Raw genomic sequence first — 26,690 nt, forward strand, 5'->3', positions numbered from 1 at the left:
ACGCCGACGCCGCTGGCTGACCCTGGGGTGGATCGCGCTGCGGCTGTGGCTGTGTGGGTTGGTTGGTTGTGGCGATGGTGGGTTCTTTGGGAGGGGACATGGTTCGGTGATTGGCTGATGTGATGCGTATAGAGAATACAGTTGAGGCGTCTACAGTCTATCGTATCGTATGCATTGGAAGACAGAGGACGAAAAGCGTCCCGTCGCATCGGCGCAAGTGATCAATCAAACCGCGATCGGTGCCGGGGAAGCTCCGGGCGAACGTTCCTTCGCGCGCTGGCGCTGCAGCGCGCGTGCCGGGCTCGAGAACCCCACGTTTTTCCCACCCCTCCTCCTCCTCCAAACCGTCGCGCTTGCGCATCGGAAAAATCTCCAGCCTCGCGCGCGCGTGTGACTCGAAAGAAGTACCATCGGCCGAACCACAAAGCGCCGCTTACTGCAAGCCTTCGCGACTACATCGACAGCGACCGTTTCGTTCGTCCATCCCGCCAAACATGGCCAACCCCGCCGAGCGCAAACTGCTCGACCCCAGCGAGCTGGGCACGAAGGAGTAGTATGTAAGAGCGCACGAGGCCCGCCAGCACCCCAGTCCTCACTGACCCTTCTTTCGCCTCACAGTTGGGAGAAAGCCTACGCGCGCGAACTCGACAACAACACCGCCTCGGCGTCGGACGAAGGCACGATTTGGTTCGACGAGAACGGCGCCGAAGAGGCCGTCGTGAAACTGCTCGACGAGCTGGAAGAAGACGGGCACATCCGGCGCGCGGGCGAGGGCGCGAGCAGTTTTTTGGACCTTGGGACGGGGAACGGACACATGCTTTTCACGCTGAGAGGGGGCGAGGAGGGCGATGGGGAGGAGGGGTGGGAGGGCGGGATGGTGGGTGTGGATTACAGTCGGGCGAGCGTGGAGTTGGCGAGGAAGGTGGCGGTGCAGAGGGGGTTGCAGGGTGAGCCTGTGGGGTTTGAAGAGTGGGATTTGCTGGAGCAGGAGCCTGGGAGTTGGGCTGGGGAGGGAGGGTTTGGGGTGGTGCTGGACAAGGGCACGTTCGATGCGATCTCGCTGATGCCGCAGGCGGAGGGCGCGGCGCATTCGTGCGAGACGTACAGGCGGAAGGTCGAGCCGCTGGTGGGCGCCGGAGGCTTCCTGGTCGTGACGAGCTGCAATTGGACGAAGGAGGAGCTGCTGTCGTGGTTGGCGCCGGAGGGTGGGGAGAACGAGATGGAATTCTTCTGCGATGCGAAGTATCCGAGCTTCACGTTCGGCGGGCAGACGGGCCAGAGCATCGTGACGGTGGCGTTCAGGCGGAAAGAGGCGGGTCGATAACCGTGTGTGCAGCCCGTGGTATGGAGATACATATTCTACATGCATTGATCGGCACGATCTGACGGATCGGCGGATGCTGGAGGATTAACGGGAGCCGATTCCTGACGCGACACGCGATTTGCAACGGCAAGCCGGGCGAGGGCTCGGGCGGATGCAAGCGAAGGCAGGGCGTGTGGGGAAGGGCCACTGGGCTTGCAGGCCGGCGGGCAACCTTTCGCTGATCGGCAGAGCTGATCCTGTGGCCCTGCCGAGCCGCCTGCGAACTTCATGCCTGCAGGGCCCTTGGTGGGTGCTGCCGTCCGATGAAGCGTCAGGGGCGATACGCTTCGCAGAGAGGACGGCGAGGGTAGACAGGCGTAGGGGGGAGGCTGCATGCCTTATGAGCGGTGTCGTATTTGTTTGTTGTACCAAGGGCAGGGCGGGCGGCCTGCGACCGCGACGGCGACCGCGACGTGGCATGTCGGTCAGAGCGCAGGCGTGGCCGTGGCCTTGCCCTCGCCCGCCTTAGCGCCCATCTGAGGCGGTGGATGCCCCGTCGCGGCCGCGGCGTCAGAGCCTAAGGCTGTCAGCCAGCCCGCGCTCGTCGAAGGTCCACCACGAAGCCCGCTACCTGAGGCACAGCACCCTCCCAGCAGGCCACCGCGCTCACTTGCTCATTAATATTGCCATCGTCGCAACATCTCTCTTCCCTTAGAGTCGCCGTGTCCGCCACACGCCCTCGCTCCCTCCCTCACTCCCTCCCGCCCACCCGCCCACCTGCGTCGCCCCGCAGCGCTCCCGCCCTGTCGCGCGCTGGCGCCAGCGTCGCTTCACGTTCCCACTGCGTCAGCTTTAGCGGAAGTTTAATCTTGCTGCCGTCCTTGTCTCGCGCGCTCCCCCAACTCCCAAACCCACCCGCAAACCGCCCGTCCAGCCTCGACCGCCGCACGCAGGCTGCCTCCTCCTCCTCCTCGCCCTTCCTCCGCTCTGCATTGCATTCGGCGGCCGCCCTCACCACCGCCTCTCTCCAGCGCGCACCGTGTCACGCCCCTCGCTCGCCTGCGGCCAGCCCTCCCGCCCGCCGACCGCTCTCCACGCCCGCTGCCCTACGGCCAGCCCGCCAGCCAGCCGCGTGATCGGCCGCCTCGCCTTGACTCGACTCGACCGCAGTCTTTCACCACCACCGCCCGCCGACCGCTTCACCCTCCTCGCTCTTCTACATTCGCAACCCGCCTGCACTCCTTCCCTCGTCTTGTCCCGCCACACCGCGTCCGGCGCCGCTGCTGCGTCATCGTCACCCTCCACAAGCGCACGAGCGTCGCCAGCCAGCTTTGTCCGCCGCCGCCCTCACGCAGCCGCCGTCCTGCGGCCATCCGCCCTTGTGCGCCCGCGCCACTGCTCACATTCGCACCCTCCGCAATCTTACGCCTGCTCCTCCGCCGCCCTCCGCTCTCTATCTCTCTCTCGCGACCGTACTCTCCCACCGCCTGACGGCACGCCTCGGAGCACCCGCCGCCGCCGAGCCAGCGCATTTCGTCCCGGTCGATGAATGCGTGACACCCGCACCGCTCCACGCAAACCACTCACGGCGCTGGCACTAGGCCACCGAGCGACGCCACATTAGCAGCCAGGAGCGCATGTGCGCACGACCGCCGATATGGCCCAAATGAACATGATGCCGAACGGCATGCCCGCCCAGAACCAGATGAACGGCATGCAGAGGCCACAGCAGGGCAACATGAACCAACAACCGCATCCGCAAATCCTCCAGAATCTGCAGGCAGAACTGCCCAAATTTGCAGGGCAATGGCAGGCAACCTTCAACCTTGGTGTGAGGGCCAGTAGAATTATGCAATTGTGAGTTGCGTGCGCCGCGTTCCTGCAATCGCGTTCGACCCACTGACACATGAACTCCAGGTTTACCCAGCTCCGTTTTCTCGAAGCCGATCTTTCAAAGTGTCTCCGTACAGCAATACAGTTTGAGAACGAGACAATCTCACGTGCCCACAACGCGGAGACGTACAGCCAGAACATGATGCGGAAACTGGCCGAGATCTCCAGCAAGCGGAACCAAAACATGGGCGGCATGATGAACGGCAACGGGCCGCAGATGACACCTGGGCAGATGCCTGGCGACATAACCATGAATCCGAATGCCATGGCCGCTCGCGGTCAACAGCCGCCGAACCTTGGCATGCAGCAGCCTCAGATGCCCAACAACTCCATGAACCAGCTCGGCGCTCCTGTCATGCAGCCGAACATGTCCCAAAACTCGCATCAGCAGCAGCACATGAACACGACACCAAACCCCCAGCAGCAAGCTCAAGCGCAGCAACCGACCCAGGCGGAGTTGCAAGAGACTGCGGCGCGTATGATGGCATCGCTTTCAGAAGACAAGAAAGCGAACATCCGCAACGGCATGATGCGAACTATGAATGAACAACAGCGCCAGCAGGCCGCGGCTCAGAAGAAGGACCCTCTGATCACTTTCGTCTTCCAAAGAGCGCGACAGGAGATCATGGCTCGGAAGGCCGCACAGGCTGGCGGTGGCCAACAGCAGCAGAACATGCAGATGGGCAATGCTGGAGGCGTCAACATGGCTCAAGCTGGGTCCCAGCAAGGCAACGGGTTCGACTTCACGGCCATCATGGGGCAGCAAGCCAACGCGCTCAAGCTACAGGAGTCGGGTGAGCAGGTCGTGCCTGCAAGCAACAACCCCAACGCAGCCTTCCAAGCCACGATGAACGCACAGAACGCGCAAACGAATGGCATCAATCCTGCAATGCTCGGCAACGGGAATGGTCAAGGCGGCCCTCAGATGCCGAACAACCTCAATCAACAGCAGATGCAGATGCTGGCTATCCAGCGCGAAAAGCAACGTCAGGAGCAGATGCGTACCAATGCAAGAAATCAGGCCATGCAACAAGCTCAGCTACAGAACCAAGGTATCGGCCCGCAGAATGCGCTCAATGGAGCTGCCGGCGGCAGTCCCGCCATGACTATGCTGAACAGGCCCATGCAACCGCCTGGCAGCCAGACCCCAAACACACCCCAGCAGCCAAACAGAGCACCGAACATGCAGCAACCGAATCAGCAGCACGGTCAGACACCCGCGAATGGCGCCAACGCCCTGTTGCAACACCATCAAAGCATGGTCAATCGCAGCAACACAGGCGTCAACATGCAAGGACCGCTGGCTGGCTTACCTCACCACCCAATCTTTGACAACCCTCAAGCCTTGAACATTGTTCGAACTATGCCACCTACTGTGATCGAGAGATTGCGATCAACTGCCACCACAGCTCCCAATGAATTACCGAACCTGATTCGGCAGTGGGCGATGGCGCAGCAAAGGAGATCGCAGACTCAGAACATGCAAATGGGTGGCCCGCAGGCGGGCAATCAAGGTGGTATGAACGGGATGAATAACGGTATGCCGGATATGAACATGCAGCAGTCAATTATGCCACAAGGTCAGCCGCAGTTGCCGCCTGGCATGGACCCATCTCAGCTCCAGGCTCGGATGCAACAGCAGCAACAACAACAATTGCAGCAGCAACAGCATCAACAGCAACAGCAGCAGCAAGGTCAAATGCAACAGGGCCAGCAAATACCTCCGGACGTCGTCAGATCATTCCCACCACAATTGAGATCTCAAGCGATGCTTTCTCGCCCTTTTCCCCAATCTGCCCCTACGCAGTTGGGATTCGCTGTTCCCCCTCAGGTTCGCCTTTGGGGCCAGCTCAAGCAACATATTGAGCAACACCAAAATTCTTTGCAGCCTGGTACTATCCAGAGATTTATGGGGCTGATCAGTAAATGGTTTATCGACCATCCTGAAGAGCTTGAGGCCGGTGTCAAGACGATTATGATGCAACGGCAACAGCAGCAACAACAGCAGCAGGGACAGCAGCCGCAAGGACAGATGGGCAACGCAATGGGACAGCCTAACAATAACACCATGGCGATGCCGAATGGCGGCGCACCTACTGCGCAGATGATGCAGCCAAACTCTCAAATGCCACAGGGCCCGGGTAACCCGATGCTAGGTCAGGGTCAATTTCGCATGCCTCCCCAAAATCCGGTTGGACCTCAAGACATTGCCATGTTCAGACAGAAGGTCCCTCAGGCGCCTCAGATGACAGACGATCAGATCAGGAACATCATCGAGCAAAGCCGTCGGAGGTCTATGGCCAACCAGAACAACGCTTTGAAGCAGGCGCAGATGCAGAATCAGCTTGCACAGAATGCACCCGGCGCCCAAGGTAATCAGCAGCAGAGGCCACCAAGTCAAGCACCTGGTCACAGCGTGAACGAGCACATGCAGCCTGGGTCCCAGCAGCAGGCAGGTCAGAAACGCGCCCAGCCGGCGTCATCGAACGACGATGTCATGGAGATCCCCAACCCCAATGCTCAGCAGAACAAGGCTCGTGCAGCTCCATTTGCGGGTATGAAGCTGCCGAATCTCACCCCAGATCAGATTGCCAAGCTAGGTCCACAAGAACGTGAGCAGCTCAAGAGGCGCTACGAGAGCCTGCGGCAGGCCAACGCGGGTGCTCGCGCGGTGCAAGGTGGAATGCCGCCAGCCATTCAGTCCGGAGCTACGCCTCAACAGACAGAGCCGAAGAATGCTGCTGCCGTTGAAACCGAGCTTGAGCTGCGGAGGACGGTACAGCGCTTGTTGGAAGAGGTCAATCGCCAACAAGTCAAAGGCCCACCGGTCCAGCAAGATGCGGCCGCCAGCGAGAAGACCACGAACATTCTCCGCAGGATCTACATGGCTTATACACAGGTCGACAAAACCTTTACTGCCGCGTTGCGTCTGCCTGAGTTCTCAGAAGAGCGCATCAAACAAATCATGAGGGCCAAGATTCAAGTATACCACAACTGGGACGCTTCGACCAATGGAGTGAAGGGATACCTGTCGCTTAGCCTGCAAGAGGTTCAGAACATGCAGCAGCTCGTGCAGAACTATCTCCAAGGCATGGCCCAGGCAAGAGCACGAGGACAACTCAACCAGCAAGCCGCTCAGCAGGCGCAGAACCAGGCTCAACAGCAATCGGCCGCGGCTAAGCAGGCTGGCCAAGCATCGGCCATGGAGAAGACTGGCTCAAAGCATGGACGCAAGGCGTCCAGCTCCAAGCCTCCGCCTGCACCTACAGACAACAAGTCTTTCGACTGGGCCACGGGTGTCGCGAGCCCTCATGGTGTTCCCAAGTACGAGCCTGGCGCCACGCAGCTTACTCCAGACAAGCTCAAGTTCCCGCCTAACAAGAAGCGTCGGACTGGCCAGGCAGACAGTGCTGGATCGACTCCCGCTGGGCAAGGTGTCACACCTGCTGGTGCTAGCCCTAGCATCGGCGGACCCAAAGCTGCCAGCCCAGAGCAGACGCGGAAGGCGCAGCTCAAGATTGAGGCTGAGGAGAGAGACAAGAAGCGATGGAAGTGCAACAAGGATCTCGCCTGCGAGGCGTCGATCGAAGGCTTCGAAACTGAAGACGAGCTCAAGGCGCACTTTGATTCAGCACACAAGGAGATCGAGAATCCTCTGCAATTTCTCCTGGAGAACGCTGCGGAGAGTCTGGGCGTGGACCTCGAAGGCAAGCCGCTTCCAGGCAAAGCTTCTGACAAGTCCAAGTCTGGTGCCGGCATCTTGCCACCCAAGACTGCCGCCGCTACGAAGCGCGATCCGTCGGTCAATGTCCGCACACCCTCTGGGCAGACTATCACTCCTTCAACCCCTGCGACTGGCTCCAAGGGCGCTGCTGCCCCCAACAACAACAAGCAAGGCGCTGCCGCCAGCGATGCCTCTAAGCCGAAGACTCTCAAGGACGCCATGGCCGAGAAGATGGGCTTCGAACCCACCGCTAACACCGAGAACGAGCCCGCCACCTCCGCTCTCACGGAGGAAGAAAAGCTTTGGGCCGAGATCAGCTCCACCGTCGCTTCCGGTCTCTCATCTTTCGAGCCTTTCGAGTTCGGCGCCTCGGACGCCGCGCAAATCGACGACTGGGGCCTTCGTCCCGAAGTCACAGCAGTCGCCGGCGTGCACAGCTCGCCCGAAACGACACCTGAGACCGACAGCCAGAGCTCGCGCAGCAGCGACGTCAGCGCCAACGACCGCCTGCGCATCAACATGGAGTGGGACGCTTTCGGCAACGGCGACGTCGCCGTCCCGGAGATGCTCAACGCCGCCGTCGGCGATCTGGGCCTGGACAACGCCACTGGCAAGAAGCAGGAAGAGAGCGCCCAGCAGCCGGCTGCCGAGGACAGCAAGGCCGACGAGAAGAAGACCGGTGCCGACGTCGACGTTAAGATGGCCGACCTCGACTGGTCTTCCGACGCCGCTTTGACCTGGGACAGCCTGTTCGCCGGCCAGACTGCGGATGAGATGCAGTTCGACTTCACTGGCGACGCGCCGGGGGTCGAGATGGATTTCGTCTTCTGAAGACCCAAAAAGGAAAAAGACACAAAAAAAATCACGCATTCACGCTCTACACATCAACTCCTTTGATTCACCATCTTGTCCATTTCCCGACCGACCGGATCCTGTCTTCCTATCGCGATCGAAAAACAACAAAAGTACCCTTCGTCGCGTTATTTCCGGAAGCCCCATCTCGCGAAGCGTTCCATCTTTCTGTCTATTCCTCCTTCCTTCCTTCTTTTCATCTCTCAGCATCCGACGCGATGTATCCGGTTCTGGTTTCGACATTTCCGAAGCGCAGCGAGCGAGCGAGCGTAGCCGATCACTGATTTTTGGGGCTTTTCCTGGCTTTCCACTCTACCTTTTTCCATTTTCTGTGGTTTCTTCTCTCTTTTTCTTTTTTTTTTTTTAATAATTCTTGTGATACCCACCAGCGGACCAGGGAAAGGGGGGCGCGCTGCCAGGATTTTTTTGTGAGCTTTTGGAGGGGGGGATGGGGGATTTGGTTGGGTTTTCTCTTTTCTTTCGTAGGAAATGCAGATGGCAGATGTTGACGAATTGTATTGGCTTGTTTGCTGGTTTCTTGTTCTAGATACTTTGTCGTGTCGTGTCCCGTTACGGATTGCAAAGAAGTTTTCTCCCGGGTTGATTTTATCATTTCGTTGTCGCTTGGGACTCGTGTCTTCGCGTGGCGTCAGATTAGGTCGTCGTCGTCGTCTTGTGCGAGCTTGCTCTGCTGTGTATATGTACCTACGAGCTGCTCCACGGGCGACGAACGCTTTCAGCGCGCGCTGGTGCTGGCGGAGAGCTGTGGTCGCGGACGATTGGCTCGGTTGCGGCCGCCACTAGCTGCGGTTCTATTCTGAATTACTAGTAATTCATTTCGGACCTGCTCTCGAGCTTTCTGCGTCTATGTAGCAAGCCGCAGGGCGAGGAGTCGCGGTCGTTTTCACGGGATGCGCGACCGGGCGGTTGCTTTGACGTTGAGCGAATGCCAGTAGCCCACGGCTTTCGGGTCGATCGCGTTTCGTCGACCCGGCGGTTCGAAAGGCGTTGGCATAGGGCATGGAGCGAGTGTTGCTCGGTCAGCTATTGGCTCGGTCGTGGCCGGCGCTAAGTGCGGTTCTATTCTGAACTATTATTTTCTATTATTCTGACCTGGAGCGCTGTGCGTTCTCTCCGCGGATGCGGAACGGCTGAACATCATTCGAGGCTTGGAAATCAGAATGCTACTAGTGCGTGTAGATGTAAGATCAAAACTGACTGCGGGCTGGTATTGCATCTATTTCAATACATGATGACCATGGAGGAACCACCACCAACGTACAGTAGGAGGGGTGTTGCCGCGAGTCCGCGAGACTCCGCCCCTCGGCTTGCAAGCTGCTTGACGGAAGTGCCGGCACGATTATCTCGCGTGACTCTGGACCAAAGCTGCGAAATTTTGTTGTGGACATATCTCACGCACATCCTCTATCGAAGGAGCCGTCTTACATGCCCTCAAACTCAGAGATGCGCGAGATCTGCCCAACGCAAGAGGGCATCTTTTGGCCAAATCTGGCTTTCTCATTGGCTCGGGAAGAACGGGCACTAGCTGCGGGCTGCTTAATCACAATCACCAATATCTCACGCGGTCTTGCATGAAAGCTGCGCATTATTCTTGGACGTCTCAATCAATGACAGCTCTATATAATGCGACTTCTAGGTATGGCAAATAACAAGTGTAGCGTATATGCGAAAGGCGGCCGATTCGCAGGGCGAAAGTGACACGGCTGTGAAGTCCAATTCTGTCCGCCGTGCGTCGATTGGGTCGGGCGGTGCCGGCGCTAGCTGCGGGCTGTGTTCCATTCACTAACCCTGAACGCCGAATATCTGGTGGAAAACTTGGAGAAATATTCACAATCTTCGTTTACCATTCATATTTGAATGGCTCTATACAATGAGCTCCTCCAGTTTCTTGTCATCGCATTGTGCCAGGTTTGTGAGACGAGGCAAACTTGCAAAATGAAGGAAATCTGGCTTGATTGGCTCGCGTGACTCCGGCGCTAGCTGCGGTTCTATTCTGAATTATTAGTAGATTCTGGTTCGCCGTGCTTGATTATGATGTCCCCTTGCATCTCCATCGCTCTGGACACGGGCGACTCGGATGGATTGAATTCAGGAAAAGCTGCTGGCTACGAAAGGGTGTCAGCTTGTACGTCACCTCTCTCGAAGTATTCTCCTCCATGCACCTCTCTGCGCTCTGTCAAGAAGAGACTGGTAACGCTTCCTTCATGGGGAAGCGAGCAGGAATAAGCCTGCTTTTGGCCAACAGGTTCGAATCAATCAAAGCTCCCGCATGCACAAGGTATGAATGGTGAGCGTAAAGGTCTTTGTAAAGACATTGACACGGAGAAACGTGAAACCATTACCTCAATTGATACAATTTGCAAACTACTTCGAAGCCACCAGACTACTACTAAGTACTCGAAAACCCTCACACCTTCCATGGCCCACCCTCTTTGAGGAACTGAGACCAGTTGATCAAGTCAGCCCCCTCGACCAGCCACTTGTTGCTCTCGGCTTGTTTCTTCTCAGTCCCCAGACCAAAGTAGCTCGCCTCGCCGATCCACAGGAACATATCCGTCAAGTCGTCACGAATCGCCTCCGGCAAGAACGAAGCAAACACCTCGCCCGAGATGGACTGGAAGCGCACCTGCTTGCCGAGAGCTTCGCCCGCTTCGGCCACGACTTTCTTCGGCGTCGTCCAGCAGCTGACGCCCTGGACCTCGACGCCGTTGGCCTTTTCTCCAGCCTCGAACAGGCCCATGATGTACTTTCCGGAGTCCCTGCGAGGCTCCAGCAGGGGCACGGCAATATTCTCGTCAGGGTATGGCACGGTCAAAGTCGGACCTTGGCCGTGATCCTGGATGAGCTTCTTCATCTCTATGAGGAACATGGCCGGCATGAAGTAGCTGGCGATCATGTCCTTCTTCTCCGCCTCGATGACCAGTTCGACCTCCGCCTTGCCGTCAAAGTGCTCGACAAGCGTATGCTTGCCCTTGCTCAGCTTGCTGACGTGCGGCAGGCTGCTGAAGACGAAATGCTTGACGCCCGCCGCCTGGCACGCGGCGAAGATGTTCTTGCCCTGCTGCATTTCGCGCGCCTTGGACATCACGGCCCAGAAGTCCGTGACGCCGAAGACGCCGTAGGAGCCGGTCACGGCGGTCTTGAGAGATTCGACGTCGTCCAGCTCGGCTCGGACGACTTCGACGCCACGCGAGGCGAGCGCCTTCGACTTGCCGCTCGATGGGTCACGAGTAATGCCGCGGAGGGCGTATTTGGCTGACAGCTCGGGGCGGGCCAGGACGGTGTCGATGATGCTACCTCCCTGGTTGCCGGTTGCGCCGAAGATGGTGAGAAGACGTTTGGAAGACATTTTATGGCTGTGTTTCGTTTTGTGTTTTAGAGGAGTTGATTTGAGGCGTACAGTTCAAGCTGAAGTGGCTGGATGTCTGGTTGGCATTCAAACGTCCTTGTTCCACGTTCTTATACCGCCCAAACCCTCATCCGTACTGCATAGCAAAGGTACTCCTTCGCGACCCCGCAACAATCCAGCTCCGGCGTACCTAAGCAATTGTCATCGAATCCGAAGCTGCAGCCAAAGATCCCGGCGTGGCCTGGAGTCCGGTATTGTGGCTTGCCAGGCTGCAGGTGGCTTAGTCACACACACAAAGCAGCTCTCCCCGGACTTTCAGGCGAAGCGAAAGTGCGAGCTGATCTTCGATCTATCGCAATACTCGCGCCCGGATCCTTGGCCATCAGGTTATCATTATGCAAACGTTGATAATCTCCGCTAATTAACATGGAATCTAGGACCGTGGCAATCTCACTGCAGAAGCGGTGGTGCGACTCCCGGCTTACGGCACGCATGACTGCTCCGTTGTGTGTCAAAATCAGAAGCGTCTACAGGCCCATCAACTTCGCCATACGCTCTGCCATGTCCTCCGCGAAAGCTTCGTCATTGATTGCCCGCTCGTCCTTCACGACAGAAACATCCGAAGCCTTCAAGCCGCTGTCAATAGCCCCGAACAAAGCTTCGTCAGCTTTGGCATCGTAGAAAGGCGCGCCGGGTGTCGCGATCATACTGACACCGCCGGCAGGAATCACGACCTGCACCTTCTCCGGCGCCTTCGCGAACTTTGTAATCTTCTCGACGATAAACTCCCCGATCGCCTTAGACTCCTCAGGGGACGTCCGCATCAGCGTGACCACGGGGTTGTGCTCGAACAGCTGCCTCGAGCCATACTTCTCCGGCACCGTCGCTCTCGGCCCAAAGTTGACCATGTCCGTCGCACCCACAGAGATGATATTGGGCAGCCCGGCTTTGAGCGCTGCTTCCAGTCTCTTAGGCCCGGCGCTCATGTTGCCACCCATCAGCACGTCGCAGATCTCCGTCGTCGTGAGGTCGAGGACGGCGTCCAGCTCGCCTTCCTCTACCAGCCGCTCCATCGCTTTGCCACCGTGCCCGGTGCAGTGAAAAACGAAGCACTCGATCGGGTACTTGGCTTCGAGGTGCGTGCGAATTTTGTCGACGCAAGGAGTCGTGACGCCAAACATCGTCACGCCCAGTCTCTTGCGCAGTTGCTTGTCGCCGATGCTCTGCGCCGCCAAAGAGCGCTCGTAGACCTGCGCCATGCCGGCGATGGCGCCCGCGGCGTTCGCCAGTATTCGCTTGAGCAAGCTGTTCGTGCCCGCGATGTCGACGACCGAGTACATCATTGTGATGTCCGTCTCGCCGACGACGGGTCCGGTGTCGCCCGAGGCGCTCGTAGAAACCATCAGTTTGGGGAAGCCCACGGGGAAGACCTCCCTCATGACGGCCGAGGCGAGAGACGTCCCGCCCGTGCCGCCCGCGGAGACGACGGCGTGTAATGCTTGAGTTGGGTCTTTGAGGCCATTTTGGTAGAGTCCTCGTACGCAGTTGATCGCGCACTGGATCATGTATTTTATGACTTCGCCGCGGGGTAGGGTGGCAACGTCTTGCTTGCTGGAGGGCGCGTATTTCGAGGTCAGGACATCTTGTGGGATTGTAATGTTGGCATCTTTGACGACTGATCTGCCGACGTCGATGAGGGAGACTTGAAAGTTGTCTTTGCTGCTTTCCAGTATTTGTGATCTCATATAAAGGAGCTCTTGGAGCTTGGTATCGCATGTGCCGAGGATGACGATGTGAGGCATATTGTTACTGAGGAGCAGGTTTGTCACTAACAATTATGAGCTTACAAGCGGGCGGCCGAACTCTCCAGAGGAACAAGATCTCAGCTTGATTAGACGGCTTGAAGTTATATTAGACGGCTTGAAGTTATATTGGACACAGTTGGTACCTGGTGTGTTGTTTGCTCGAAATGTGGAGAACAATGTTGATCGACGACTTGACTCCACACATCCGCAGGCACCGAGCTGGAGGGGCATTGCGTCAAGAATCGTGCCACAATTCTTCCTCCGGATAATCGGCATAGAGCATCAATCCAACCATCTTCTCCCAGCATTGACTTTATTCGTAGGTCAAGCATTCTCAAGCTTGAAATCCAAGTCCTTCAGCACATCATATCTCCTAGCTTGAGAGTAATCCGTCCCGGACCGAGCTCGGCCTAGCTAAGACAATCACCATGGCTCCGCCAACAGACCGCAAGGAAATTCTTGCCGGATTCAAAAAGCAGATCCAGTCAGGCAGTGCCATCGTGGGCGCAGGAGCAGGTAGGATCCATGAAAATGAACAGCGCCGTGCAACGCTCTAACGACGCATCCAACTACAGGCATTGGTCTCACAGCCAAGTCCGCAGAAGCGGGTGGTGTATCCCTCATCATCATCTACAACAGCGGTCGCTTCCGCATGGGAGGCCATGGCTCACTAGCTGGTCTCATGCCTTACTCCAATGCGAATAACGTCGTCGTTGAGATGGCGTCGGAGGTGCTGCCTGTCGTCAAGCACACGCCTGTCATCGCTGGTGTCTGCGCCTCCGACCCGGGCCGTGACATGGGCCGGTTCTTGCGCGAGTTGAAGGGACTCGGCTTTGCGGGCGTTCAGAACTTCCCTACCGTCGGCTTGATCGACGGCAACTTCAGGGCCAACCTGGAGGAGACCAATATGGGCTTTGACAAGGAGGTTGAGATGGTGAAGCTGGCGAGTGAGCTGAATCTCTTGACCACGCCCTACGTCTTCAACACCAAGGAGGCGAAGCAGATGGCCGAGGCCGGTGCGGATGTGATCGTCGCTCATATGGGGTTGACGACCTCAGGAACCATCGGCGCGCAGACGGGCAAGTCTCTCGAGCAGTGCGTTGACGACATCAAAGCCATTCAGGCGACTGCCAGAGAGGTCAACCCTGATGTTATCGTTCTGTGCCATGGTGGGCCTATCGCGAAGCCTGAGGATGCGAAGTTCGTGCTGGAGAAGTGCAAGGGCCTGCATGGGTTCTACGGTGCCAGCAGCATGGAGAGGCTACCGGTGGAGGATGCGGTTGCTGGTGTGGTGCGTGAGTTCAAGGGCATTTCCATCTCGCAGTGAATTGACAGTACTTCGGAGCCGCTTCGGCGCGCCGGCCATGGATATGAGCTATGATTTCATGAGTGGTGTGAATATCAACGGCTGTCTACTTTGGTCTGGCGACTGGGAGATAATTCAATGTGTCCCCAAAGTGACGTCGAACGATGTACAGGGAAGGCACAATGTTGGTAGCGCGCCTTCCTTCTATCCACCGAGTTGCTGAACTTGGCTTTCTGAACACCCACAGCCACCAACATCCTCACCTCCAACCAATCAAACATTCGAAATCCTTTCATACTCACACACTCTTCGCCATCAAATCAACCTCTCATCATCCACCATGATGCTGCACGCAAAGCATCTCCTCATGCTCTTCCTGCTCTGTTTCGTCGCCGTTGTTCTCAGCGTCGGCGGTGACGGTGAGGACCACAACGACATGGTAAGGACGACTGCCTCAAGTCCCGTACAACGAAATCTAATCCTCGGACAGGACAAGGCTGCCATCATTGCCGCTGACCAAGTCACCGGCCATGTCGTTTCGCTCTCCACCAGCTTCCTGATCCCGTCCGCTACCGAGTCTTCCTTCCCCGGCGACTTCCACGACAATGTTGCCGAAGACGGCAACGATGTTGAAGATTTCACCTTTTTGCACAACGCGGAGGTTCCGGCCTGGATCACCTGCGATTCCAAGGGAGCTCCGCTGGCCAAGGCTGGCGTCCAGATCGAGTGGATCGACCCTTTCTGCAAGGCCGTCGGCGACCAGCAGATCCACAACTTCACCGTGACGGACAGCCACAAGGATTCGGGAGTCACCATCGTATGTGCACTTATTACTGTTGTTCTTTTGAGGCCTCACTGACTCTTTCCTGAACAGAGGCTCAGGCTCGGCACCAAGACGCCGAATTGGGTCTACGCGCCTGGCAGAGACATGTGCAACGACATTTTCATGCGCATCCTCCACAAGTGCACCAAGATGATGGTGATTTACGGCGGTCACTTCTACACGGAGCATATCTTTTACGATATCCTCGTGGAGGCGGTAGGCTAAGCGATCCGCTGCGCCTCTCAAGCATTGGCGCGAAGCTAGTGAGAGAAGACATCGAGCCTCTCTCGATGGGTGTTAGCTCTGTGTGTGGATGCGAATGATTTCGCGATCCACGAATAACGAAAGTGCAATCGACTCGCTCTTGCGCGTGACTAATGAAATGCGATTTCCCAAATGAGCCTTTCTTTTCATTCCTGACCTCGTATCGTCAGCCAACTCAGTTGATGGAGGCCTGTCCAAAGGGTTCTACAGTTCGAGCAGGTGATTGTCCATCTCACCCTCGTGAAGAGTGGAAAATACGCATATAGTGAGACATAGAGACAGACCAGTATCTTAGCCCAGCTCATCAGAGGAAACGATTGATCAACAGCAGAGAAGTCGATCGCGTGCAGGGTTGTCAGGGTTAGGGTTGGGGTAGGGAAGATGGGCCGGAGAGGGTACAAACTCCCGAATTCTTTGGGGCTCCCGGGACTTGGAGTTGTGGAAGTGGCCAGCAACTACGGCAGCCTAGATTTCTTCTCGACAGACCTTTGCCGTCGTGAGGTACAAGAACGGTGTCAGTCAGGCCTTGTACGTAGGCCATCCCACTGGTGCCTCTCTTTGCACCCCACAAACCGCACTTGACACGTGATTTCGCTGGAGATGATGTATACACGCCCGCCGCATCGCGGCATACTAGGTACGCGCAGGCACAAAGCAACGTTAGCACTACATGATCTTACTTTCAGCATGCGAAAGCGTTCGGGTTCTACAGGCAGAGTACTGATCACCGGCGAAGCATGTGAAAGAAGACGATGTATGGCCCAGCGGACCGAAGTCGCCCTACCCGCTTCCGGCAAACAATTGCATTGTCCGCGTCGTCATGGCAAACTCACAGTCGACTCCATCGCCTAGCGCTGCGGTCAGCTGACGACAAGACAGATCTAGATGCCAACCAGGCGCCTTGATTGGCGACGGCGCGCGCGGACGAGCGCTGTTGAGGAGCGCTGCGAAAATGTTGGCCTTTCGGCGGTCGAAGCAGGTTTCTGTACATTAGCACGAGTACCTGCATGCGCCAACACTGGCAGCCTCAGCAGCTCCCGAAGCGCAGCCTGCACGCCTGCCGACGTGTGGGTGGGAGGGATGCGCGGGAGGCTCAGGGAGGCGTCGTGGCGTGGAGCGTGGTTGGTGAAACACGCCCGTGCTGGACGCCACGACGTCCCCTGGGCGCCTCGACCTCGACGTTCGCCCGGAGATGAGACAGCCCGGCGTGTGCATTCTTCCCAACAGCTTCGCATAGGGGCGCCGTGCAAATGCACTTGGCGGCGCATAGAGTCGCGCGCGCAATGCACATGGACGCGGAGAGAGTCCAAGGGGAGCCGTTGCGTTCACGCGACAGAGCCGTCCACTCCAGCATCATCACTGCTGATCGCACGGTCGAGGAGCATCTGGCTCAGGAACGCCTAGGCTAAGCTCTGCGCCGTCCGCCTTAGGCTAAACGTCCATCGACCGCCCTGCCGCCCTGCGACGACGATGGGCCACCCCTCCCAGCCCTGACGCATCTCCGGCAGCACTGCTCTGCCACACCCCGAGGGGTGCGATCTACGCTCTCCCGTCCATCCGATGGTTCGCTGTTGCCGCGGCTGCCAGGCCCCCCAGCAATAGGAGCCTGTGATTGGGATGTCCCAGCGTGCCGAAGGTAAATCGACGTGATCTTCCTCTAGCCGCAGCCTTGTTGTCTTTCTTGTCTCTAGACTCTTCACCCATAGTTTGCCCATCCCTCCGCCGCGTCCTTGCGTCCTGCATTCCTACTCAATCAGCCTTTCGGCAACATCTGCAGCTCATCACACGCATCATCATCCTCGAGTCCGTTCCATCGTCATCTTGATCGATCACGGGTCCTACAGCCCAAGCATTGGCGTGGCGCAAGTCCGCTCGCAGGATACGCCCCAGCATTCCTCGCGCAAGCATTCCAGCAGCATCCTAAGCGACTGGTTTCGGGAGCTACGTTGTTGTCATCGACGACCAGTAGGTCTCTAATACGAACCTATCTTCCTTGACACATCGATATATCAGCATATTAGTTCGACTTGCTTTGGATCGCTGTCAATAATGCATCTCAACACCGCAATCTTTGCGCTTTGCGCCGCGACAGTAGCCCAAGCGGCACCGTGAGTTTAATCGATCCTCCGCTCTCCAGGTCCCGTATACTGACGCAATGGCAGCAGACTTATCACCAAGCGAGACAGCCCAACCGGTGGAATCTCATGGGGAAACGACAAGGTCCGCGGCGTCAACTTGGGCGGCTGGCTTGTACTTGAGCCTTGGATCACCCCATCAATCTCCCAGAAATTCGATGGCTCTCGCGGCATAGTCGACGAATACACCCTCACTCAAAACCTTGGCGCCGATGCAGCCCGCGATCAGGTGTTGAAGCCGCACTGGGACAGCTGGGTGCAACTCTCGGATTTCCAGAAGATCGCCGACAGCGGTTTCAACGTCGTCAGGATACCCGTGGGATACTGGGCGTTCGACAACTCCGATTCGCCATACGCTCAGGGTGCCGCAGAATACCTCGACAAGGCCATCGAATGGGCAAGGCAGGTTGGCGTTAAGGTCGTTCTCGATCTTCACGGCGCTCCCGGCTCCCAGAACGGCTTCGACAACTCAGGTCAACGCATCTCCAAGCCCGGGTGGCAACAAGGCAACACCGTCTCCAAAACGCTCTCTGCTTTGAAGCAAATGCAGTCGAAGTACGGCGATTCCTCCTACGACGATGTTGTTGCTGCCATTGAAGCCCTCAACGAGCCTCTCAACCCGAGCCTGAACGCCGACGTCACCCGCCAATTCCACCGCGACGCCTACGGCAACCAGCGCGAGTCCTCGCAATCGCGCGTCTTCATGATGCACGACGGCTTCCTCAACCCGAACACCTACAACGGCTTCCTGACTCCCTCGGATGCGAACGCGCAGTGGGTCGTCGTCGACCACCACGAGTACTCCTGCTTCCGCGATGACCTCGTCGCCATGCAACCCTGGCAACACCGTCAGCACGTTTGCGTACGTTCTCGCATCTCATCTTCCATCTATAGCTATTAGTACTAACGAACCTGTTCGCAGAACAACGCCTACGTCTACTCCGGGGCGGATAAGTGGTCCATCGTCGGCGAATGGAGCGGCGCCATGACCGACTGCGCCGCTGCGCTCAACGGCTACGGCATCGGCGCCCGCTACGACGGCACCTACCCGGGCTCGACCTACCACGGCAGCTGCGAGAACGTCAACTTCATCGAGACCTGGAGCCAGACGTTCAAGGACGACGTGCGCGGCTTCATCGAGGCCCAGCTCGAGGCCTTCGAGCGCAACACCAATGGCTGGTAGGTCCCTGACTCCACACTTCTGTAGTGGAACAATTATACTGACGTGATGTTTTTGCAGGATCTTTTGGAACTTCAAGACCGAGGGCTCGCCCGAGTGGGATGCCTTCAGGCTCATCGACAACGGCATCTTCCCGCAGCCGCTGACGGACAGGAAGTTCGGGCAGATTTGCACAAACTAGAGACGGACTAGAATGGCTCACGGGGAAGGTGAAACCCCAGTGGAGGAGCCTAATCTGGATTTGGGAAGGACATGGCCTTGCACATAATGTTTTGTTTTTGATTCCCCAGCGATACCCCCGTGCTTCATTTCCCATGAATACCGGAAGAGATTGAAGATACTCTTTTCGTACCTTTGCAGCTAGAGTAATACAATAATGTTGTATTGGACTGTTGTGAGCTTGCATCTTCCACAGGATTCAAAGGGATCTTTGTTTCAGGAAAGAGATCTTGTTGCTATCTACATGTAATCCAAAGCGCTGCATAAGGTACGCAGTATGCACTAGTCCGTGGCAAACCTGCGCTCCGAACAGCTAGCTTCACCAGACGTCCATACAAGAGGGCAATACAATACCACCAATGGCAATGTCCGAGAGACAAGCCTGTCCAACCTGGGCGGACGAGCTTTGTATGCTAATGTTGGTAGGTAGGCGGTGGAAGATTACGCGATGAGACTGGATCGTCATGCTGGGTATCAATGTCTTCGCCGCTTTCATTTGCTTAGAGTAATAAGATGTTATACAAGTTTTCCGGGAAGCTCAAAATGCAAACTCCATGATGAGAACATTAACATGCAGATCATTCTAAAAAGAGCCTCGAGTCAAGCTCGCGGGAGGCCGCTGCTGAATAGCCCTTTTCGCACCGTGCGAACGCCGCCACTGCAAAATTGTCTCATCCCTAAACCCTCCTGCATTCCGTTCCCCGCTTACCTAATCGTCACACCCGACCTGTCCGTGAAGAGTCTCGTCGCCACGTTCATGGCAGCAAGCTCCTGGAAGAGTAGCTTGGCCGCGTAGGGGATGACGACCTGCGCGATCTTTGTCTTGTTCTTGCAGGGCCTGCACTCGAATTGGCCCTTGCTCAAGTTGGCGATCGGGGTCATGAGGCCGCAGATCTCGCAAACGTGCACGCGGAAAGCGTCCGAGACGTCGAGCAGACGCTCCTTCAAGAAGGCCGAGGCACCATGGGAAATCATGCAGTCGCGCTCCATCTCTCCGAAACGGAGACCACCGTCGCGCGCACGACCTTCGACGGGCTGGCGGGTGAGGATTTGCAGAGGGCCACGGGCACGAGCGTGGATCTTGTCGTCGACCATGTGGCGGAGACGCTGGTAGTAGGTCGGTCCGAGGAAGATCTGGGCGGCGAGCTTCTTGCCAGTGTGGCCGTTGTACATGACCTCGAAACCACGCTGCTGGAACCCGTAGTCTTTGAGGATGTGGGAGATGGTTGTGAGGGTGACATCAGTGAAAGGCGTGGCATCGCCTTCTTGGCCACGAAGCGCACCGACCTTCGACAGCAGACACTCGATCAAGTGAGCAATTGTCATACGGGAGGGAATGGCGTGAGGGTTGATGATGATGTCAGGGATGATACCCTCAGAAGTGAAAGGCATGTCTTCTTGGCGGTAAGTGATACCAATCGTACCCTTTTGACCGTGACGAGAAGCGAACTTGTCACCAATCTGGGGAACCTTTGTAGTACGTGTGCGGACCTTGACGAACTTGAGGCCGTCACTGTTCGTAGTAAGAAGGACTTGGTCGATGATACCGTTCTCAGTACTCCTCAGAGGCGTTGAAACATCGCGCTTGACGTGCAGCTTCGTTCTTTGTCCAAGCTCTTCGGCATCCGGTGCAATAGGCGCGACCTTGCCAATGATGATATCGTCACCAGAGACGCGCGAGCCAGGGGTAATAATACCATCAGAGTCGAGCTTGTCGTATGTGCCTTGCTTCATCCGGAGCGTGTCACCTCGGTTGGGCTTCTCGAAGGATTCCATGACAGACATGCCGATTTTCTTTTCTTGGTCGAGGTAGGCGCGGAAGAACAGCGAGCGGAAGAGACCACGGTCAATCGAGGACTGATTCATAATGACGGAATCTTCTTGGTTGTATCCAGAATAGCAGGCAATGGCGACGATGGCGTTCTGACCAGCTGGAAGTTCTCTGAATTTCAGGAACTCCATGGAACGCGTTGTGGCCAAGGGCTTCTGAGGATAATAGAGCACGTTTGCCATCGTATCCATCCGAACATTGTAGTTTGTCATTGTGATACCCATGGCTTGTTTACCCATGGCCGATTGGTAGGTGTTACGGGGAGACTGGTTGTGATCAGGGAAAGGAATGATGGACGCGCAAATGCCCAAGATCATCGAGGGGTGAATCTCGCAATGTGTCCACCTGTGAATCGATGTGTTTGGCTTGGGCTTGATGCGCCTGTGCGGGTCCAGCACCGGTTCTTCGTATTCTTGACCTTCTCGAGCCATCCGGTGCTCCTCGAGATCATCGGGCGACATAATGATCATGGCTGTCTCCTCTTCTTCGGCGTCCAGGTATTCAACGACACCGTTCTTGATCAGGCCCTTCCAGCCAAACAGGTCGTTATCGCGCTCCTCTTCGCTCATTAGGTTATATTTGGGATCAGCCAGCTTCTGAACGTCGTCTCTGAGGCGCTGTACATGCTCTTGTTTAAGCATGAGCGTGCCGCGGTTGAGGCTACGAGGGTCGTTGTCCACTACGAACAACGGCCTCATGACACGTCCGGCGTCGGTGAAGATCTTGATCTCGCGATCGCGCACATCTCTTATAATTGTGCACTCGAAGCTGATAAGGCCTTTGCGACGAATGTCAAGGAGCACATCCATCAGTTGCGAAGCGTTCTTGTGCACACCGACCCATGTACCATTGACAAAGACCTTCGTAGCATTCGGATTCATGACGGGATCGTATTCCTCCAGCAACTCCATGTCGCGCTGGCGCATGAAGTCGGTAAGAGGGCCGCCTGGTGTGCCGACGGAGACAAAGCACATCAAACTCAAGTTTTTGACGAGACCACAAGCTTGACCTTCGGGCGTCTCGGCAGGGCACACCAGACCCCAGTGGGTGTTGTGAAGTTGACGGGGTTTCGCAATCTTGCCGTCTCGACCAATGGGAGTATTCGTTCGCCGCAAATGAGATAATGTGGAGGCGTACGTGTACCTGTTGAGCACCTGACTGACACCAGCCTTTGCCGATGCCGCCTTTTTCTGATCACCCCAGTTGCCAGTCGCCAAGCAGTATCTGAGACCCTGAGTGATGACGGAACCTTTGATCGCGTTATGGACGTTGAAAGACTCGCCGCCAGGCTTGTTCGATTCAATGGTCTTGTGCATGTATTGGCGCAACTCTCGAACGAGCTGTTGCCACTTCATGCGGAAGACTGATGCCATGAGCGGACCAGCCAGGTCAAGACGCTTCTTGCCGAAGTGATCACGATCATCTTCTTCCACGCGGCCGAGAGCACACTGCAGCAACCGGTTCACCATGTAGCCCAGGTAGAAAGCCTTTCGCGTCTCGGACCCTTCTGCCTGGCTGATGTGCGGAAGGAACTCCTTCTGCATAATGTCGCGCGCGTATCTTATACGGTGTGCCTTTGTGCCAGCTTGGTTTCCTCTCCTGCCGATGAAATCGAGCGCGACCTCCCTATCCTGAATCACGAACGCCTCTTCCAGACAGGGTTTCAGCATCTCCAGCATCTGTGTATCGCTCTTTCTGCAAATGTGATTGAGAATGTCTTCGTCGGAGACGATTCCCAGAGCGCGGAAGACAATCGCAATCGGGACGTCCTGTTTAATATATGGCAGACTGCACTTGATGGTGCTGCCGAAAGCTCCGTTTTTGCTGGCCTCGCTTCCGGTAACAAGCTTGACTTGCATCGAAGAAATGAGTCTCGAACCCTTTTCAACGGCGCTTCGAATCTCCGCCACGACAGGAGTGTTGCCAGTCTTTTTCTTGAAGACCTGTACGATGTTGGCCGCACTGCGCTCCTGCGCAATCAAGACCTTTTCACTACCGTTGATGATGAAGTAACCACCCTGGTCAAAAGGACACTCCTGAAATGCGTAAAGCTGTTGTTCCGATCTGTTACGAAGCGTGCAGATTTTGGACTTCAGCATGACAGGCAGCTTTCCAAGGTAGACCCGAGCATTGTCTTCAGTCGTGTCGTTAGGATCCGGTCCCCATTCAAGCTCGGTCTCGCCTCCTTCCTCCCAGTCTTCCGGCGGAACCCACATCTGCTCTTCCTCGCTCCATGTTGCGCCCACCGGCTTCTCCCTCGCGACTTGAAGTTTCTTCTTCAGCTCCGCGTATATGGGCGAAGAGTATGTGAGGTTTCGAAGCCTGCACTCGTGGGGGAAGATAGGACGTGTGCTACCATCCGCTTCTGTTACGCAGGCTTGCGAGATTGTCACGCTCCCGAACTCGAGTTGGAACCGTCTCTTTACAATTGGCGCGCCTGTCCCATCATCTTCTCCCATCGGCACATTCTGGTCGACCATAACAGTACCGGACTCGCTGATGATCTCCTGGAGCGTGGTACTGGCAAATTCGTCGAAGGAGTCGAGCTGCTGCGAAACCAGGCCTTTGTCGCGGAAGAACGCCTCGATGACCTGCCAGCAGTCCTCAGAAGTGATGACGTTGTCATCATATTCGTCCATCTCCATGCCCTCCTCGATGATGTCGCCGTTCGTGTAGGCAGCCATACTGGGCGAATGTGCGATGCTGGTTGGCGTGGATCAAGAGTTGTCTACCGCCGACTGCGCACCGCACGCTCCTGCGAACGTGACTTCGCGTAGCGACGAGCGGGGCGGTCACTCCTGCGGTGATGATCGGACGCGCGAGCTGATGGCGCGAAAAGGCGCGATCGCGGCCAGGGCAAGGGAGAAGGTGGCGTGTCGCGCGAAGTTGTGGCCACAGCAACGAACACCGGAGCCGAGTCTTACCACGAAAGACCCGTGGAAGCGAGTGGCGGAGGTTGGTGGAAGGGCGATGAGCCGTGAAAGGATGGTGTGTCGGTCTTGTTTCGCTTGGTCGATGTGTTGCTGCTGCTGCTTAGAGATGTTGCCGCGAATGTTCGGCGGCCGCGGGAGTTTCCGCTCCGTCCCGCTGCCCTCAAGTCAGCGAGCCGTGCCAGGACGCTCCTCACGTGTCAGTACTAGTTGGTCGCAGGAGTGAACTATTGACACATAACTTGCACATTCATTTGTAGGAAAGCAATGGCATTCTTACAGATCGTCCTCAGGATTCTTCTTGAGGTAGCATTTCTTCATGAATATCGATACAAACAAGTCCTGTTGTGCCATGTTTTCGAAAGACTACGCCAAACCCACATGCGCGTGCCACCCTCGTGAAATGCTAGTTGCATGTCCATCAACTTGATAGGAAAAGCAATGCATGTGAAGGACTGCATGCAAGGCGCCTCCGTGCAATCATCCACACGTGCCTTGGCCTGACGCTGTCCCGTCTTCGCCCCCAATAATGAAACACCTTTTCCCAAAAGTGAGGTCAAGGTACACCAGAGCCCTGACAGCGTGTGACGCTGTTAAGACATCTCCATCCCTTCTTCGCTTTCAGCCTCAACTTCATCGGCTTCACCGTCTGCAGTGCCCGCTAGACTGTCCAGACGTCCTCTCTTTCTTCCAGGGCCCCAGAATGTACCACTCCCGAGCCTCGCTCCGCCCAGACCACCCACTGCTTCAAGCTCTTCTCCTCCCACGACACGGCCTTCTGCGTCGACGCCCTCGCATAACTCAAGCATGGTAGACCGTTTCAGTCGACGGAAGCTATCCGTTCTCACCACACGGCCCCAATGGGTCATGCAAAAGCTTGCTGCGCGGCGTTTCAGCCAGTCCTCCTGAGCTGTACTGGCACGGTCGAAGATGAGCGCAGCGTGGAGTACGTCCAGGTCCCGAACAAGACGGTTCACACACAAGTGGCGTAGACGAGGCATGTCGTAGATGTTACTCATCACTAACATGTCTGCCACGTCCTCCAATGTCGGCCCAGCTGCCAGAGTCCCATTTTCACCGCTAGCGGATGGCTGGGAGGAGATGGAGTCTGTATACAAGTAGTAGAGGAAGGCTTTGACGGCAGGATATGGCTCCGGGATGTGCATGCGGCTCGTGTGGAACTCGGACATTTGAGCATTGTAGAGACGGGAGAAATGTGGCCAGCGAGCCGAGAGGATGAATCTGTGAACGTGGATGGGCTCACTTTGATTTGTTGAACCGGAGTCTTTGGCGTAAGAATTCACTGGGGAGTGTGACACTCCGTCATCAGATCCATTCTCACCGTCGTAGTCTTCGTCGGACAAGGCAGTGATTGTGAAGTCGGTTCCCGAGCCTGAATCAGGATGCTGATTGAAAGTACAAGCGAGATCAGCACCGATGGCAGAAAGATGCGAAGTCGCATAAGTGTCGGATGTCGGGATTCTCTGTTCAGCATGCGCTTCATAATTCATCTTGTTGCCCAGCAGTCCAAATTTTCGGAGATCGATAGGCAGCACGTCGCTCAAGTAGTCTTCCGCCTCTCCTATGCCCCCACCGCGAAGCTCCCGAGGACATCCAAGTAACCAGGCGTGTGTACCATCGGCATTGAGACAGCAGTAGTGCCATCGATAGGAAGGCGCGAAAAGGTCCTTGCCATCTGCTAGCTTCTGCCATCTGAGAGTGTCCAGGTCAAGCACGGAAAGTGACGTCTCCAGCGGCATATTGGTAGCAGGCGTTACAAAATCAAGCATGCAACCTGAGGTGAAAACGTGGAAATGTGTCCCGACGCTTTGCATAGGGAGATTTGGTGAAGAGATGAATTTGACCGAGCTGATAGCTCCAGGAGCGACCGGCGGGGTGCGCTGAATCTGTGTAGCCGAGTTGGATTGGACAGAGCTACTGTTGGCCGTGTATCCAGAGGCACCATATCCTTGGTTAGCGCTGCTGAAGCCCATACTTGAGCTGCCCTCCGTGGAGCCCGCAAGACCGTACATCGGGCCTCCTTCGAATGCCGGCGAGCCTCTGAAGTCTAGCCACCAGATCTCGCTTGTGCGCTCCATCTCCTCGCCCATGCCACCACTCACCCATATCTTCCCTCCCCAAATCCATGTCGCGTGATCATAGCGCGGGACGAATTTCCATGTGCGGCTCCATGTCCACGTCTTGAGATCGAGGAAGCAAATGTCATCCAGTACACCGTTATCGCTGCCGCTCATACCACCGCAAACGAAGAGTTTGTCGTCGTGAATCACCGCAGAATGCCGCGCCCGGCCTCTCGGAGCCGGTCCGTGAGTTTCCGGCTGCGTCCAATGCGCCGTCTCGATATCAAAGATCACGATGTCGGAAAGGTGTATTCTGTGCTCATTCTCTCCTCCGTACACAAGCAATTTGTTCCCTTGCCAAAGACAGGCCGTATGGCCCATGCGCACGCCGGGGATGTCACCGTAATTGTCCACTAAGCTCCACTGGCGCGCATTGAGGTTCAGCTTGAGGACATGGTTGTACACTTCGTCGGTATACTGATCAAAGCCGCCGAACGCATATATGCAATCGTTGCCGACATATGTGACCGAGGCGTTGACCAGACAAGCCGGGCGCTGGCCGACGGTGGTGATGATCTTAGGCATGTAGGGTTCCGTGCCATGCCGGCGACTGGTCTTGACCGGCGACCCAGACATGACGAAGGTGTTGTTCGACATGACGGAAGTCCTCGCCGATCCACCGGCAGCACGAGTCGAGGCAGAGGAGGAGAGGAGGGCGGAGGGACCGGCGAGGGCGGGGTTTGGAGGGGAGGTGGGATGGGGCGTTCGCGCGAGTGCGGCCATCAAAGGCTGGCGGCGGTTGTTCCCTTGAACGGTTTTCGCTAGTCGCGAGATGACCTCCACCATCCAGGCACCCAGGCACGCGAGGCCTCTGTTCAAGCTTTGGAGCAGCCCGGCGTTTCACTGGCTGGCGCGGGTGCTCCCGGTCGGCAACGGCAATGACGCAGCCCGTCCGAGCTGCTCTCGCCTGCGTT

At 56.7% G+C, this 26,690-nt stretch overlaps 9 protein-coding genes across 9 annotated transcripts; 5 read left to right on the forward strand and 4 right to left on the reverse strand.

Annotated features, from left to right (window-relative positions):
• Nucleotides 1-494: 494 nt before the first annotated feature.
• Nucleotides 495-1,324, forward strand: efm4 (Protein-lysine N-methyltransferase EFM4; the record flags this gene model as incomplete). Its single annotated transcript, XM_069368905.1, has 2 exons — nucleotides 495-553; nucleotides 619-1,324. 2 exons carry the CDS (start codon nucleotides 495-497, stop codon nucleotides 1,322-1,324), a joined length of 765 nt encoding a protein of 254 aa, XP_069234172.1.
• Nucleotides 1,325-2,740: 1,416 nt separating this feature from the next.
• Nucleotides 2,741-7,751, forward strand: WHR41_00300 (uncharacterized protein; the record flags this gene model as incomplete). Its single annotated transcript, XM_069368906.1, has 2 exons — nucleotides 2,741-3,160; nucleotides 3,221-7,751. The coding sequence occupies exons 1-2, from the start codon at nucleotides 2,961-2,963 to the stop codon at nucleotides 7,749-7,751; spliced, it is 4,731 nt and encodes a 1,576-aa protein (XP_069234232.1). The 5' UTR covers nucleotides 2,741-2,960.
• A 2,449-nt stretch (nucleotides 7,752-10,200) lies between these two features.
• WHR41_00301 (uncharacterized protein) lies at nucleotides 10,201-11,142 on the reverse strand (the record flags this gene model as incomplete). Its single annotated transcript, XM_069368907.1, has 1 exon — nucleotides 10,201-11,142. One exon carries the CDS (start codon nucleotides 11,140-11,142, stop codon nucleotides 10,201-10,203), a length of 942 nt encoding a protein of 313 aa, XP_069234231.1.
• Nucleotides 11,143-11,669: 527 nt separating this feature from the next.
• Nucleotides 11,670-12,944, reverse strand: WHR41_00302 (uncharacterized protein; the record flags this gene model as incomplete). Its single annotated transcript, XM_069368908.1, has 1 exon — nucleotides 11,670-12,944. The coding sequence occupies one exon, from the start codon at nucleotides 12,942-12,944 to the stop codon at nucleotides 11,670-11,672; it is 1,275 nt and encodes a 424-aa protein (XP_069234234.1).
• A 261-nt stretch (nucleotides 12,945-13,205) lies between these two features.
• WHR41_00303 (uncharacterized protein) lies at nucleotides 13,206-14,274 on the forward strand (the record flags this gene model as incomplete). Its single annotated transcript, XM_069368909.1, has 2 exons — nucleotides 13,206-13,463; nucleotides 13,523-14,274. Exons 1-2 carry the CDS (start codon nucleotides 13,376-13,378, stop codon nucleotides 14,272-14,274), a joined length of 840 nt encoding a protein of 279 aa, XP_069234233.1. The 5' UTR covers nucleotides 13,206-13,375.
• Nucleotides 14,275-14,593: 319 nt separating this feature from the next.
• WHR41_00304 (uncharacterized protein) lies at nucleotides 14,594-15,473 on the forward strand (the record flags this gene model as incomplete). Its single annotated transcript, XM_069368910.1, has 3 exons — nucleotides 14,594-14,692; nucleotides 14,744-15,070; nucleotides 15,128-15,473. The coding sequence occupies 3 exons, from the start codon at nucleotides 14,594-14,596 to the stop codon at nucleotides 15,299-15,301; spliced, it is 600 nt and encodes a 199-aa protein (XP_069234228.1). The 3' UTR covers nucleotides 15,302-15,473.
• A 979-nt stretch (nucleotides 15,474-16,452) lies between these two features.
• WHR41_00305 (uncharacterized protein) lies at nucleotides 16,453-19,058 on the forward strand. Its single transcript, XM_069368911.1, has 4 exons — nucleotides 16,453-17,448; nucleotides 17,503-18,337; nucleotides 18,398-18,654; nucleotides 18,716-19,058. The coding sequence occupies exons 1-4, from the start codon at nucleotides 17,390-17,392 to the stop codon at nucleotides 18,834-18,836; spliced, it is 1,272 nt and encodes a 423-aa protein (XP_069234227.1). The 5' UTR covers nucleotides 16,453-17,389; the 3' UTR covers nucleotides 18,837-19,058.
• A 521-nt stretch (nucleotides 19,059-19,579) lies between these two features.
• Nucleotides 19,580-23,389, reverse strand: WHR41_00306 (DNA-directed RNA polymerase II subunit RPB2; the record flags this gene model as incomplete). The annotated part of the gene is made up of 1 exon (XM_069368912.1): nucleotides 19,580-23,389. One exon carries the CDS (start codon nucleotides 23,387-23,389, stop codon nucleotides 19,580-19,582), a length of 3,810 nt encoding a protein of 1,269 aa, XP_069234230.1.
• Nucleotides 23,390-24,228: 839 nt separating this feature from the next.
• Nucleotides 24,229-26,373, reverse strand: WHR41_00307 (uncharacterized protein; the record flags this gene model as incomplete). The annotated part of the gene is made up of 1 exon (XM_069368913.1): nucleotides 24,229-26,373. The coding sequence occupies one exon, from the start codon at nucleotides 26,371-26,373 to the stop codon at nucleotides 24,229-24,231; it is 2,145 nt and encodes a 714-aa protein (XP_069234229.1).
• Between the last annotated feature and the right edge of the window lie 317 nt (nucleotides 26,374-26,690).

This window comes from Cladosporium halotolerans (genome assembly GCF_011745625.1).
Source record: "Cladosporium halotolerans strain TM138-S3 chromosome Unknown Sca1, whole genome shotgun sequence".
NCBI classification, from domain to species: domain Eukaryota; kingdom Fungi; phylum Ascomycota; class Dothideomycetes; order Cladosporiales; family Cladosporiaceae; genus Cladosporium; species Cladosporium halotolerans.